This window comes from Portunus trituberculatus, chromosome 38 (genome assembly GCF_017591435.1).
Source record: "Portunus trituberculatus isolate SZX2019 chromosome 38, ASM1759143v1, whole genome shotgun sequence".
NCBI classification, from domain to species: domain Eukaryota; kingdom Metazoa; phylum Arthropoda; class Malacostraca; order Decapoda; family Portunidae; genus Portunus; species Portunus trituberculatus.
Window position 1 is genome coordinate 19,379,252 of NC_059292.1, and position 13,766 is coordinate 19,393,017.

Below are 13,766 nucleotides of genomic sequence, written 5' to 3' on the forward strand. Positions count from 1 at the left end.
GTGGACCACTGTCTCAAAGGCATGTTTGCTCGATTCAGCTCTGCATTCACTTCTTTGTATATTTTTATTAATTGATCTTCACTACCAGTAGATCCTTGAAAGTTATCCACATAAAAGTTGCTGGTCAAAATATCCTTCAGGGTATTAGCAGAATTCCTTAAGTGAAAGTCTATGGTAGCTTGAAGTAGAAACGGTGAACTGGTCGCTCCAAACAATATCAACTTAAAACGATACGTCTTAATAGGACCCTCCAAGTTATTCATATCTGCTGGCCACAGAGACCTAGTGTAGTCTCTATCATCTTCTTGCAGGCCAATCCTTAAGAATGCTTTTGAAATATCCGCGCTATACGCATACTTGCCCACACGAAAGCGAAGTAAAATGTCTCCTAGTTTCTTCATCAGTGTAGGACCAGTCATGAGACAATCATTCAATGATGGTGTGTGTGCATTACTCCTTGAGCTACAATTGAATACTATTCTTAGAGGGGTTGTAGCAGAATCCTTTTTTAACCCCATGATGAGGCAAATAGTGACTCTTATCTGTCGGGTGAACATTCGGTACCTCCTCAATGAACTCGCAGGCATTCTGTTCATCTAATATCTTCTGGTAGTCACTGATTTGACCCTTCCTTCTAAGTTCTTTTACCAACGAATACATCTGACCCTTAGCCTTGCAATAGTTATTTTCTAGTTCTGGCTTATTCATTTTCCAAGGTAATTTTACCAAGTACTGGCCAGATTCGTATTTCACCGAGTCAAGGTATTCCTGGTAAGCAATTCTCTCCTCTGGGAGTGTCTGAGTGGCATCTATGCCTATTACATCCAAATCCCATAATTTATGGATGGGAGGATCAGTGAGTAATTGAGTTTCTATGTCCATCATAGGGTCTGGCTCTGCGGATATTCGCATCACAAGTACTGCTTCTGGTGCAATGGACTCAGCTCTGTTGGTTATTTCCTCGCTGTCACCAAGTCTGAATTTGGATGGAATCTGACCTGTTATTATATAACCCGAAGGTGACTTTAGCAGATGTATACCATCGTTTAGAGATGTATGGAGTGATATAAAGTCATAATAATGATCAGCTCCAATAAGCAGGTCTATTGTTCCTATTTTATCGTCTTTCACAACGGATTCTGCGAGGGTTACGCCTTTCTTTGTCAGGTGCTGAATGGTATTTGTCAGCCCTGCAGTCACAATGCTTGTTTGGAGCTCCGGTACAACCACTGCAGTAATTCTCTTAATTCTGTTTCCCATTTTTATCGTTGGTTTCACTATGTCCACTTCCTTGCTAAGAGGTTGACTCATAAATCCTTTCAAAGTCATTCTTGTGCTTTGTTTAATAGGTAGGCCAGTTTCTTGTACTAACCCTGCTGTGATAAAGGTTTTCTGAGAACTGTTGTCAAAAAACACTCTGACACGTCTCTCTCCATTTGTTAATTTTAACTCGGCCCAAGCTGTCGCTAAAGCTACTCCACTAGAGGTTGTCCTGTTTGCTACATTTACGTGACTTGTGCTTGGTGTATCAGAATGGTCACGTTCTGTGTTATCAGATGACTGTTTATTATTTTGAGGGCCTGTGCAAACTCTAAGTTTATCATATGTCCGGCAAAGCGTTTTGTGAAGATTGCCCTTTTTGCATCTTCAGCAAAGTTGAAGTTTTGTTTGGCAGTCTCTAGTATGATGACTACCTATGCATCTGGTGCATAGTTTGAGGTCCCTTAGCCTCTGTATTCTTTCTTCTCCGGTGGCAAATTTGGAGCACTGATAGTCTTTATGAGATTCTCTGCAAAACCTACATTTTTCTTCACCTGAGAGTTTACTATATTTGGCATCTTTACTAGTATTATAATGAAGGCCAATGCCTTTTTCCTTGACTTGTTCTGTAAGATTTGTTGTTGAGATCTCTTGCTTTGGTTTTCTCGGGGTTTTATGTTGATTTTCGATCTTCATATGTGAGATGAGATCTCTCAGGCCCTCGTTCAACTGGCTGAGGGTAAAAAAGTTAACTTCATATTTCAGGTAAAGCTGCCTTATGGTTGCATTAGGAAGTTTGTGCTGAAACATGGACGCTATAACCCATTCACAACATGAATAATCATGTTTGTTCTTCAAGCTTCTTGTTAGGTTTAACATACTTACTCTGAATGCTTCTAATTCATCCTTATTTGGCCTTAGGCTTTCCATTTTGATTATACTCTGTAGTAGACAGTGCTTTACCTTTTCCTCATCTCCATAGGTTTCCTTTAAACTATCCAGTGTCACGAGGTCCAACGCCCTGCCCTTCAATTGAGATTTTAGGTATTGAAGCTTCGTTACCGGTTCCAAGTTTTGCCAACAACCTATTTGAGCCTCAAATTGATCCATAAAGGACTCATATTCTGTGAGATCTCCATCAAACGTTGGTAGTTGGATGTTCGGAAGCTTTGACATGATTGAAACACTACCTGCGTTTCCTGTATTAGTAGCCTGTGTTTTATTCGAGACTAAAGAGCCAAGTGTTTCCTTCAGATTGGCATGTTGATGTTCATAAAGGCTATACAATGGGTAATAATTTTCTTGCAGTGTCTCCAATTCTTCTTCATTCTCTTTTCCTTCTAATAAGGTTTCTTCGAGTTGTTTGTATACCTCATTGTAATTCTTCCATCTTGTTTCCAAAATGTTAATGGTGGCTTGTACTTCACTTGGTGTGGGATTAGATTTGTTTATTAAAGTCTCAGAGTCGTTATTGGCTCTGGTAAGATAGCCCTTAAATGCCTTCAAAGACCGTTTCAACTTCTCCTCAGTCATTGTTAATTAATGATTACTGGCTGTTAACCGATTCTGTATCCACAAATCGCTTAATTGTGTTCTGAAATTTTATCTTCAAATGTTTCTTTGTCTCGTAATTAAAGTGCACTCCATCTGTCACTCCACATTGAAAGGGTTTTGTACCAACACTCAAAAACTGAACGTAAGGTTTACTTTTAAGCTTACGTTTCAGTCGGTTATTAATGTTACTAGCTATTCTATTATAATTCTCAGCAGTAACATTAAATCTGTTATGTGGTGGAGGATTCCTGTGCTCTATCAACACTAAGGCAATATGTGAACCACAACTACAATGAAGCTGTTCAACGACCTTAATAAGATCGCTAGCGATTATGGATGGTGTGCAGTTGTCGTGAATATTGTTTCCTCCGAGGAACAAAATAATCAAGTCGTAGGGAACTCCGATTACTCGAGACAATGTACGATTTGTATCAAAGTCAGCCACTTTTGCACCAGGTGAATGATAAATATAAATGTTCGCACCGCTCACTCGGTTTATAGCCTGAGGCACTAGACTGTGTCCAACGATCGCTACAGATTTATCATTGCTCATTGTAATTAGTTAACACGTCCACCTCATCCTATCCGGTTCGAAGGACCATGACAATGATTTTCCCTTCTTGAGTGTCACCGAAACTCAATACTCACTGCGTTCATACTCAGGGATGGATGGTAACTCCCTGCTGGAAAGAATGAAATGGACCATGTATAACAATCATATGACTCAATGCAGTTAACGGATATGAATATTGTCAGAGTAAACACTGATACAACACTTACTTTTTTATGTTAATTGTCACACCTCGTAACGCAACCTAAGACTCACCCTAATACCTACAGACTGGCCAGCTGATGTAAAGGGATTCTTAGGCAGCGAGCCGGTGATCGAAAGTATCGCTATGTGTGGTTAACCGGCTATGATATATTATGTTGACTTATAACGTTTGTGGTTGGTTATAATCGTGAGGGTTATTTCTGTACACTTTTATGTCCGTCACGATTTTCTAAGTTCCACTGTTCACTGTGGTGGTGTAGGAGTAACTAACTCTCCCATCACTTTTTCCCCTCCAACTCCCCATGCCGCTCAGTCACGGCGGCGAGCTTCATGGAGATCTGAAACCTCAAGCACCGTTCATACCATTCCACTTCATAATTAACAATGTTTCATTCACGCATTACCCCAATTTATACATTATTTACATAAACACATATGTATGACCAATAAACATCGGTCACTAATATTCAAAATAGAGTAAATACACTGTCACGTCTTCGTTTCTGTGGAATAATTTCCACATATGAAAAGGATATAGTCGAAAAATGCAAGGAGCAACCGAAATTGTTTTATAGATTCATAAACGGGAAAATAAGACAAAAAAAAACCATAGAAAGGTTAAAAGGAGAAAATGGGATGGTGGAAGACCTAAAAAGTATGGCAGAACTGTTAAATAATAAGTTCCAGGAGGTCTTTACTAAGGAATCCAAATTTGAAAGACCACAGGGTAATAGAGAGACCATCTATATGGAAGAGATTAAAGTAACCAAGCTTGAAATAAATGAGTTAATGAAGGAACTGGATGAAGAGAAGGCAATGGGACCAGATGAAGTCTCCGGCAGAATACTGAAAGAATGTAGGGAAGAACTAGCAAGACCTATACACAACATCATAAAATACTCAATAGAAAATGGAACAGTACCAGTAGAATGGAAAAGAGCTGAGGTGGTTCCCATATATAAGAGCATAAGGAAGGAAGAACCTCTAAATTACAGACCGGTATCATTAACTAGTGTAATATGTAAGATGTGTGAAAGAGTAATAAAGAAACAATGGATCGAGTTCCTTGAAGACAACAAATTATTATCAAATAGCCAATTAAAAGGAAGCACATAGAGATGGATGGAAAATAATTTGAGAGGGAGAGATATAAGGACGGTAGTTAAAGATATGAAGTCCAAGTGAAGAGCAGTAGAAATCGGAGTGCTGCAGGGGTCAGTATTGGCGCCATTTCTTTTCCTCATATATATAAACGACATGCCAGAAGGAGTGAACAGCTACAAAAATCTGTTTGCGGACGATACGAAACTGTGCAGAGTTATAAAGCAAAAAAGAGGATTGTGAAATACTGCAGGAAGACCTAAATAAGATCTGGGAATGGAATAAAAAGTGGGAGATGGAATTCAATGTGGACAAAAGCCATGTCATGGAAATGGGAAAGAGTGAAAGATGACCAGTGGGAATCTATAAGATGGGAGATGGAGTAGAACTGGAGAAAGTAAAAAAGGAAAAGGATTTGGGAGTGACGATGGAAGAAAATAATCAACCGGCAAGCCATATTGATAGAATTTTCAGAGAGACGTATAATTTGCTAAGGAATATTGGAATAACATTTCACTACATGGATGAAGAAATGATGAAGAAACTGATAAATATTATAATAAGACCCAGATTGGAATATGCAGGAGTAGTGTGGACCCCTCACAAAAAGAAACACATAAGGAAGTTGGAGAGACTACAAAAAATGGCTACAAGAATGGTCCCAGAACTTGAAGGGATGACATATGAGGATAGACTAAAGGCTATGGATCTTCCAACATTGGAACAGAGAAGGGAGAGAGGGGATCTCATACAAGTTTATAAATTGATCAACGAAATGGACCAAGTGGACAATGAGTATCTGATCCTGAGAGAAGAATATGCCAGTCGAAGCACAAGATCGCATAGTAAGAAGCTGAGGAAGGGAAGATGTCTAAGAGATATTAAAAAGTATAGTTTCCCGCAAAGATGTGTTGAGACGTGGAACAGTTTGAATGAAGAAGTAGTGTCTACAACAAGTGTACATAGTTTTAATGAAAGATTGGATAAGTGTAAATATGGAGATGGGGCCACACGAGCATAAAGCCCAGGCCATGTAAAACTACAACTAGGTAAATACACACACACACTCACACAAGAGAGAGAGAGAGAGAGAGAGAGAGAGAGAGAGAGAGGTACTAATCCTTACTGCATATATCTCCTCCTTTTCTTTCCCTCTCATCACTCTTTTCCTTGTGTCTTTTAGAAGGAGAGAACAGGTGAGGACAGGGTAGCAGGTAACATGACAAACCAATTAGGGGTTGTTTTACAGAAGAGGAAGGAATTAGTTCTTAGATAGAGTGGTAGATGAATGTAACAGACTCAATAATCAAGTTCTTAGTGCCAAGTCAATAGGAAGTTATATAAGAAGATAGACATATATATGGATGAGGATGATAGGTGGAATTAGGTTAGTATGTTTCATATAGGGACATCCACTTATAGGGTTGATGGCTTCTTGCAACTTCTTTTATTTTCTTATGCTCTATGTTTATCTTACTAAGTTTTCCAGGTGCTCCTGTAATGTTTACTGTATTGAAGCAACATGTTTATCTAGAGTGATTGGTCTCTTTGAAATATTTTTCTTTGATACTATGAAAACTTATGAATATAATTCTATATGTTTTAGAAGACATTTCATTAACTATTTTCACTATATATTCCCAAATAAATTTTGCCTTTGCTAAAACTCATTTGTATGAATGTATTACTAAATTGTGTTTTATACTTTTAAACATGGATGTTGAATCCTTATAATTAACTTTTTTTTTTCTCTCTCTCTCTCTCTCTCTCTCTCTCTCTCTCTCTCTCTCTCTCTCTCTCTCTCTCTCTCTCTCTCTCTCTCTCTCTCTCCAGATGCTTCTGCGCCATGAAAAGGAATTGGAGCAAGTGAAAAGAGTAAATCAACAAAAGGAAGAGGAGCTTATAAAGAGACAACAAGTAAGGTTGTTCTACAGTGTTGTTTGCCTCTCCATTCTGAGTCTCACTTTTTTCATATACATATGGACTGTTGTTTCCAGAAATCTCCAAATTAATTTTTCTGAGTATTTACCTAGTTCTATTGTACAGGGTTTGAATGTGGCTCATAGTGTCCTGTCTCCATTTATCTAATATTTCCTTAAAGTTATGCACATTATGTGCTGCAACAACTTCATAATCCAATGCATTCCACTTTTCCGCATTTTGTGTGGTAAACTGTATTTTCCAATATCCTTCACACACTGCCTCATCCTGATCTTATTTTCATATGCTCTTGTCCTTCCATCTTCTTCCGTCAACAGCACCAGGTCTTCTTTGTCTATCTTTTCAATATCATTTACTATCTTATACATTGTTATTAGGTCCCCGCCTTCTCTTCTATCTTGTAAGGTTGGCAGTCCTATTTCCTTCAGTTGTTCTTCATATGTTAGTTCCTTTAATTCCAGCACCATCTTTGTAGCAATCTTCTGTATCTTTTACAATTTTCTTATATCCTTTTTAGAGCTCGGAGACCACACCACTGCTGCATATTCCAGCCTTGGATGTATCATGCTTGTGATTTTTTCATCATATCTTTGTCCATGTATTGAAATGCCACATATATTACTCAACATTTTGTATGATAATCTAAATATCTTGCTTATGTGTTTTTTGGGGCTCAGATTTTCCTGTATGACCACTCCCATTATTTGTTCCTCTCCCATCACATAGTTCCATACTGGTATTCTTTTACTCTTTTCCAGTTCCATTATGTGACAATTCTTGGCATTAAACTCCAATTTCTACTTCCTACTCCACTCATAGATCTTGTTTATATCTTTTTGTAACAGTTGACAGTCCTCTCTGGTTTTGATAACTCTTAGCAGCTTTGCATCATCAGCAAATTAATTTATATAACTGTTTACCCCAATCTAATTGTCGTTTACATAAATCTGAAACATAATGGGGCTAACACTGACCCTTGTGGCACTCCTCTAGTTACTTTATCCCAAGATGAGTATGTATCTCTGACCACAATTCTCATTTCCCTCTCCTTCATATAATCTCTTGTCCATTTTAGCAAAGTTCCTCGCAGTCCTATGTTCTTTAGTTTCCAAAGTATTCTTTCATGAGGGACTTTATCAAAAGCCTTTTTTATATCCAGGTATACTGTGGCCACCCATCCGTCTCTGTTTTCCAGTCATGCAATAACTCTCAAGTAGAAGCTTAATAAATTTGATACACATGACCTCCCTGTCCTGAACCTAAATTGTCTGTTCGATATGACTTGCCCTTCTTCTAGAAATTTTTCTTTGATAATTATTTCACACAACTTCCCCTAAATTCTTGTAAGTGACACTGGTCTGTAGTTTAGTGGTTCAGTTCCCTTTCCTCCTTAAAATATCAGTATTACATTGGCTCTCTTCCATTCTAGTGGAACTTCCCCTTCATTTATTGAACATGTAATTATTTCCCAAATTGGATGCAATAGATGCTATTTACATTCTTTTAAAACCCAGCCTGATACACCGTCTGGCCCCATTGCTTTTCTGACATCCAACTTACCCAGTAATCTTCCAATATCCTCTTTGTGCACTGCAATCTTCTGTAATCCTTGGCAATGCAATGTCCTATTAGGTTCTGTGAAATTTTCTGCAGTGAACACCATTTTGAAGCTCTCATTCATTATTTCACACATTTCCTATTCTGTTTGATATGTCTTTTCTCCTTTAACTATTTTTTCAATTGTTTCCTTGTTCATTTTGCCAACGTCATCGATTTTGTTGGTATGGCTTGCTGTCTGGAGAGATGAAGGGAGCTTCTTTAGTGCAGAGTTCTAGTAGTGACTTGAGGTCAGCATGTCCAGTGGTGTGGTGTCGCTGCTGTGGTAAACACGGTTCAGGATGAAGCTTATAGTTTTGTCTACAGGGACGTTGGTGAATAGGCTCTCCACGTCAAGGAAGGCGATGATCGAGTTTTCTTGCGGTGGAGCGTCGCGTAGAATCCCGAGGAAATCGGTGGATGAGTTGAGGCAGTAGGTGTGTGATCCACCGGGAATGTTTATAAAACGCACACCTGCCTCACACAATCACAGCCTAAAGATGAAGAGAGATATCTCCAAAATGTCGCAAACTTTCAGCTAATTACTTCACCAACTGGAAGAAAATGAAAGAAAAACAATATATAGAAACCGTACACAAAAAGTTAAACAAAGGAGAATGTTCAGTAGCTTACAACCTCGTCTGCCTCCACTATATATATATATATATATATATATATATATATATATATATATATATATATATATATATATAAAACTGTTTATCCCAATGAGAATGTTGTTTACATAAATCTGAAACATAATGGAAGATAAAGTTTCACCGAAATCTCTGAAAGAATAAGACCAAGATTCAGTAAGGAATGCTAGATCACCAGTAGAGCGACTTTGATGAAAGCCGTACTGGTGATCAGTATCCTATTCAGGATAGATTCAAAAACTTTAGACAAGCAAGAGATTAAAGCTATAGGATGGTAGTTTGAGGGATTAGAATGGTCACACTTTTTAGGAACAGGCTGAATGTAGGCAAACTTCCAACAAGAAAGAAAGGTAGAAGTTGATAGACAAAGTTGAAAGAGTTTGGCCAGGCAAGGTGCAAGCACAGAAACACAGTTTTTGAGAACAATAGGAGGGCCCCCATCAGATCTATAAGCCTTCCGAGGGTTTAGGCCAGCGAGGGCATGGAAAACAGCATTATGAAGAATTTTGATTGAAGACATGAAATAGTCAGAGGGAGGAGGAGAGGGAGGAATAAGCCCAGAATCATCCAAGGTGGAGTTATTAGCAAAGGTTTGAGAAAAGAGTTCAGCTTTAGAAACAGATGAGATGGAAGTGGTGCCATCAGGGTGAAATAAAAGAGGAAAAATGAAGAAATAAAGTTATTGGAGATGTTTTTAGCTAGATGCCAGAAGTCAAGAGGGGAGTTTGAGTTTGAAAGATTTTGACATATTCTTTTTATGACGGAGTGTTTGCCAAGTTGAAAAACAGACTTGGCATGATTCTGGGCAGAAATATAAAGTGCATGAGATTCAGGAGATAGAAGGCTTAAGTACGTTTTGTGGGCAACCTCTCTATCATGTATAACATGAGAACAGGCTGTGTTAAACCAAGGTTTTGAAAGTTTAGGTTGAGAGAAAGAATGAGGAATATACACCTCCATGCCATACACTATCACCTCTGTTATGTGTTCAGCACAAAGAGATGGGTCTCTGACACGAAAACAGTAATCATTCCAAGGAAAATCAGCATAATACCTCCTCAGGTCCCCCTAATGGCAGAGGCAAAATGCCAGAGGCACCTCTGCTTTGGGGCATCCTGGGAAGGGATTGGAGAAATAGGGCAAGATTCAGAAATGAGATTGTGATCAGAGGAGCCCAGCAGAGATTATAGAGTAACAACATAAGCAGAAAGATTAGAGGTAAGAAAGATAAAAGATGTTGGGCTTGTCTCCAAGATGGTCAGGAATATGAGTAGGATGTTGCACCAGTTGCTCTGGGTCATGGAGGATGGCAAAGTTGAAAGCTAGTTCACCAGGATGGTCAGTGAAGGGAGAGGATAGCCAAAGCTCATGGTGAACATTGAAATTTCCAAGAATCACCACGAAAGGGGACAGGGACAGGATGTGCTCCATTTTGGAAGTTAAGTAGGCAAAGAATTTAGTATAGTTAGAGGAGTTAGGAGAGAGATAGACAGCACAGATAAATTTAGTTAGAGAGTGACTGTTGAGTCTAAGCCATATGATGGAAAACTGGGAAGATTCAAGAGCGTTGGCACTAGAGCAAGTTAAATTGTTGCACACATCCAGCTTTGGAACAAAAATGAGAATAGAGAAAGTAGTAGGGAACAGAGAAAGGGCTATTGTCAGTTGCCTCAGACAGCTGTTTCAGTGAGGAAAAGAATATGAGGTTTAGTAGAGGAGAGGTGGTGTTCCACAGATTGAAAATTAGATCTAAGACTACGAAAGTTGCAGAAATTATTGTAGAAAAAGTCGAGGGAGGTGTCAAGACATTTGGGGTCGTCGTCAAGAGAGCAGTTCAACCAGGGGACATTTCTGGTCCCCTCCCCAGAAGGGGACTCCAAGGCTGGGTTTAGAGTTGCCTTTTTTTTTTTTTTTTTTTTTTTTATATATAGTTTTTAATTATAAGTGAAGGGTGTATGTGTGGTAAATGCATGTAGTTTTGAGTGAAGAAGGAGAGTTGTCTTTAGAGGGCAGGCTATGACTGCTACCTTGAGTTGTGAGACACACAGGAAAATGTTCAGCGAGATCACAACTAGCTTTAATGGAGAGTTCACACCACTTCCTGAACTAGTACTATTAGACCTCGCTGGGAATAAATTATCGTTTCGGTAGGTGTCTGCTACCTCCTCCTACTCTTGGAGGCTTCGTGTACACAAAGAAGTGAAAAATGAAGTGCTAAATTATTTTAACAATATGTTAAGAAAAAACTAGGGTGCTACTTGTTGGGGATCTAAACTGCAAACATGTTAATTGGGAAGAATTGGATGCAAATAGTCATGCTGGATGATGGGGAGAAGTGTTACAACTGGCATTGGTAAACACATTGGACCAATGGGACTATACAAGATATAGAGGGGAAGGACAACCATCTATGCTGGATATGGTATAAAAAAAAAAAAAAAGCCTTGTCCAACCATCAAATATCACAGCCATGGTTCCAAAAGTTGAATTAGTGGATCAGGAAGTTTTTAAATGTAATGACGGATACAAAACAAAAAAAAGAATTTGATTATGCCAAGACAAATTTTAAAGGATTAAGAAAAATTACCCAGGTATTATTGATGGGAAGGAAATCATGCAAGGCAAGACAGTCCAAGAGAAGTATGAAATATTCCTAGACAAGCACAATGAGGGGGGTAAAGAAAATACAGAGTAAAAGAGAGCAAACAAATGTGGTATAATGCTGCATGTGCAAAAGTTAAGAAATGTAAGGATGCAGCTTGGAAAAAATTAAGGGAGCAGTGAAATGAAGAAAATATGAAGCAATATAAAGAGGTATGAAACAAATACATTAGAATAAGAATAGAGGAGGAAAGAAAGTTTGAAAAGGATGTAGTGAAAAGATGTGAAGAGGAACCTAAGCTTTTCTTTAAGTATATAAATGGAAAGAGGACAAACAGAGGGACCATCTTCTGGCTTTCCTTACTGAGTCTTGGTCATCCTCTTTTAGAGATTTCAGTGAAACTTTTGCTGTTGCGTTAGACATATCAAAAGCTTTTGATAGAGTCTGGCATAAAGCTTTGATTTCAAAACTGCCCTCTTACGGCTTCTATCCTTCTCTCTGCAACTTTATCTCATGTTTCCTTTCAGACTGCTCTATTGCTGCTGTGGTAGACGGCTACTGTTCTTCTCCTAAACCTATTAATAGTGGTGTTCCTCAGGGTTCTGTCCTGTCACCCACTCTCTTTCTATTATTCATTAATGACCTTCTTAACCAAACTTCTTGCCCTATCCACTCCTACGCTGATGATACCACCCTACATCTTTCCACGTTCTTTCAGAGACGTCCAACCCTTCAATAAATTAACAGATCACGCGGGGACGCCACGGAACGCCTGACTTCTGATCTTTCTAAAATTTCCAATTGGGGCAGAGAAAATCTAGTAGTTTTCAATGCCTCAAAAACTCAATTCCTCCATCTATCAACTCAATACAACCTTCCAGACAACTATCCCCTCTTCTTCAATGACACTCAACTGTCTTCCTCTTCCACAATGAATATCCTTGGTCTGTCCTTTGCTCATAATCTTTACTGGAAACTTCACATCTCATCTCTTGCTAAAACAGCTTCTATGAAGTTAGGTGTTCTGAGGCGTCTCCGCCAGTTTTTCTCGCCCCTCCAACTGCTTACTCTGTATAAGGGCCTTATCCGTCCCTGTATGGAGTACTCTTCGCATGTTTGGGGGAGTTCCATTCACACAACTTTGCTTGATAGGGTGGAATCGAAAGCTCTTCGTCTCATCAACTCCCCTCCTCTGACTAACTGTCTCTTTCTCTTTCTCACCGCCGAAATGTTGCATCCCTTTCTATATTTTATCGCTATTTTCATGGTAACTGTTCTATTGATCTTGCTAACTGCATGCCTCCCCTCCTCCTGCGGCCACGCTGCACAAGGCTTTCTTCTTCCTCTCATCCCTATTCTGTCCAACTCTAATGCAAGAGTTAACCAGTACGCTCAATGATTCATCCCTTTCACTGGTAAACTCTGGAACTCCCTCCCTGCATCTATATTTCCAAATTCCTACAACTTGTCTTCTTTTAAGAGGGAGGTATCCCTGCATCTATATTTCCAAATTCCTACAACTTGTCTTCTTTTAAGAGGGAGGTATCAAGGCATTTGCTCCCCTAATTCTGGCTGATGGTTTTTGGCACTTTTTGTACTCTTTGGTGAGCCAGCGCTCAAGTGGGCTTTTTTCTAACTTTTTTTTTGCCCTTGGCTGGCCCTCTTCCCTACGTAAAAAAAAAAGATAAATAAAAAAATTTTAGAAAGTTAATAATGGAAATATGGTATATTGAACAACGGAAGAAATAAGTGAACTTATGAATGAGAGCTTTAAATCGGTATGTAATTAAGAGGGAGAGTTCATAGAACCGAATGACCAAGTGACACAGGAAAGATTAAAAAAATCTTGTGATACATAAGCCAAAAAATTAGCAAATTACTAAAAAAGGTGGATGTATGAAAAGCAATGAGGTAAGATGGAGTGTCAAGGTGGACACAGAGAATGGAGAGAACAACTGGTGCAACCAATTTTACATGCGATCAACAGCTCTTTAAGGGAAGCAAAAGCACCAAGGGAATGGAAAAGAGCAAATATAGTTCTAATATACAAAGGAGGAAAAAAGACCAAGTTCCTGAATTATAGACCAGTGTCACTGACTAGTGTTGTGGGAAAGATCTATGAAATTGTAATTAAAAAAAATGGTTAGAATATCTGGAGAAAATTGAAATAGTAAATAACTGCCAATTTCTTTTTAGAAAGGGAGAGTATGCACAACAAATTTACTAAGCTTTTTATACAATAGTAATAGATGAGATACAAGTGAGAGATGGATGGGTTGAC

The 13,766-nt window shown here is 38.7% G+C and overlaps 1 protein-coding gene across 1 annotated transcript in view; it reads left to right on the forward strand.

The window, feature by feature from the left end:
• Nucleotides 1-13,766, forward strand: part of LOC123514889 — a 564,015-nt gene that overhangs the window by 495,023 nt on the left and 55,226 nt on the right. Inside the window, exon 40 of the mRNA XM_045273148.1 lies at nt 6,524-6,607. Within this exon, the coding sequence (XP_045129083.1) occupies nt 6,524-6,607 (84 nt within the window). The remainder of the gene's footprint in view (nt 1-6,523; nt 6,608-13,766) is intronic.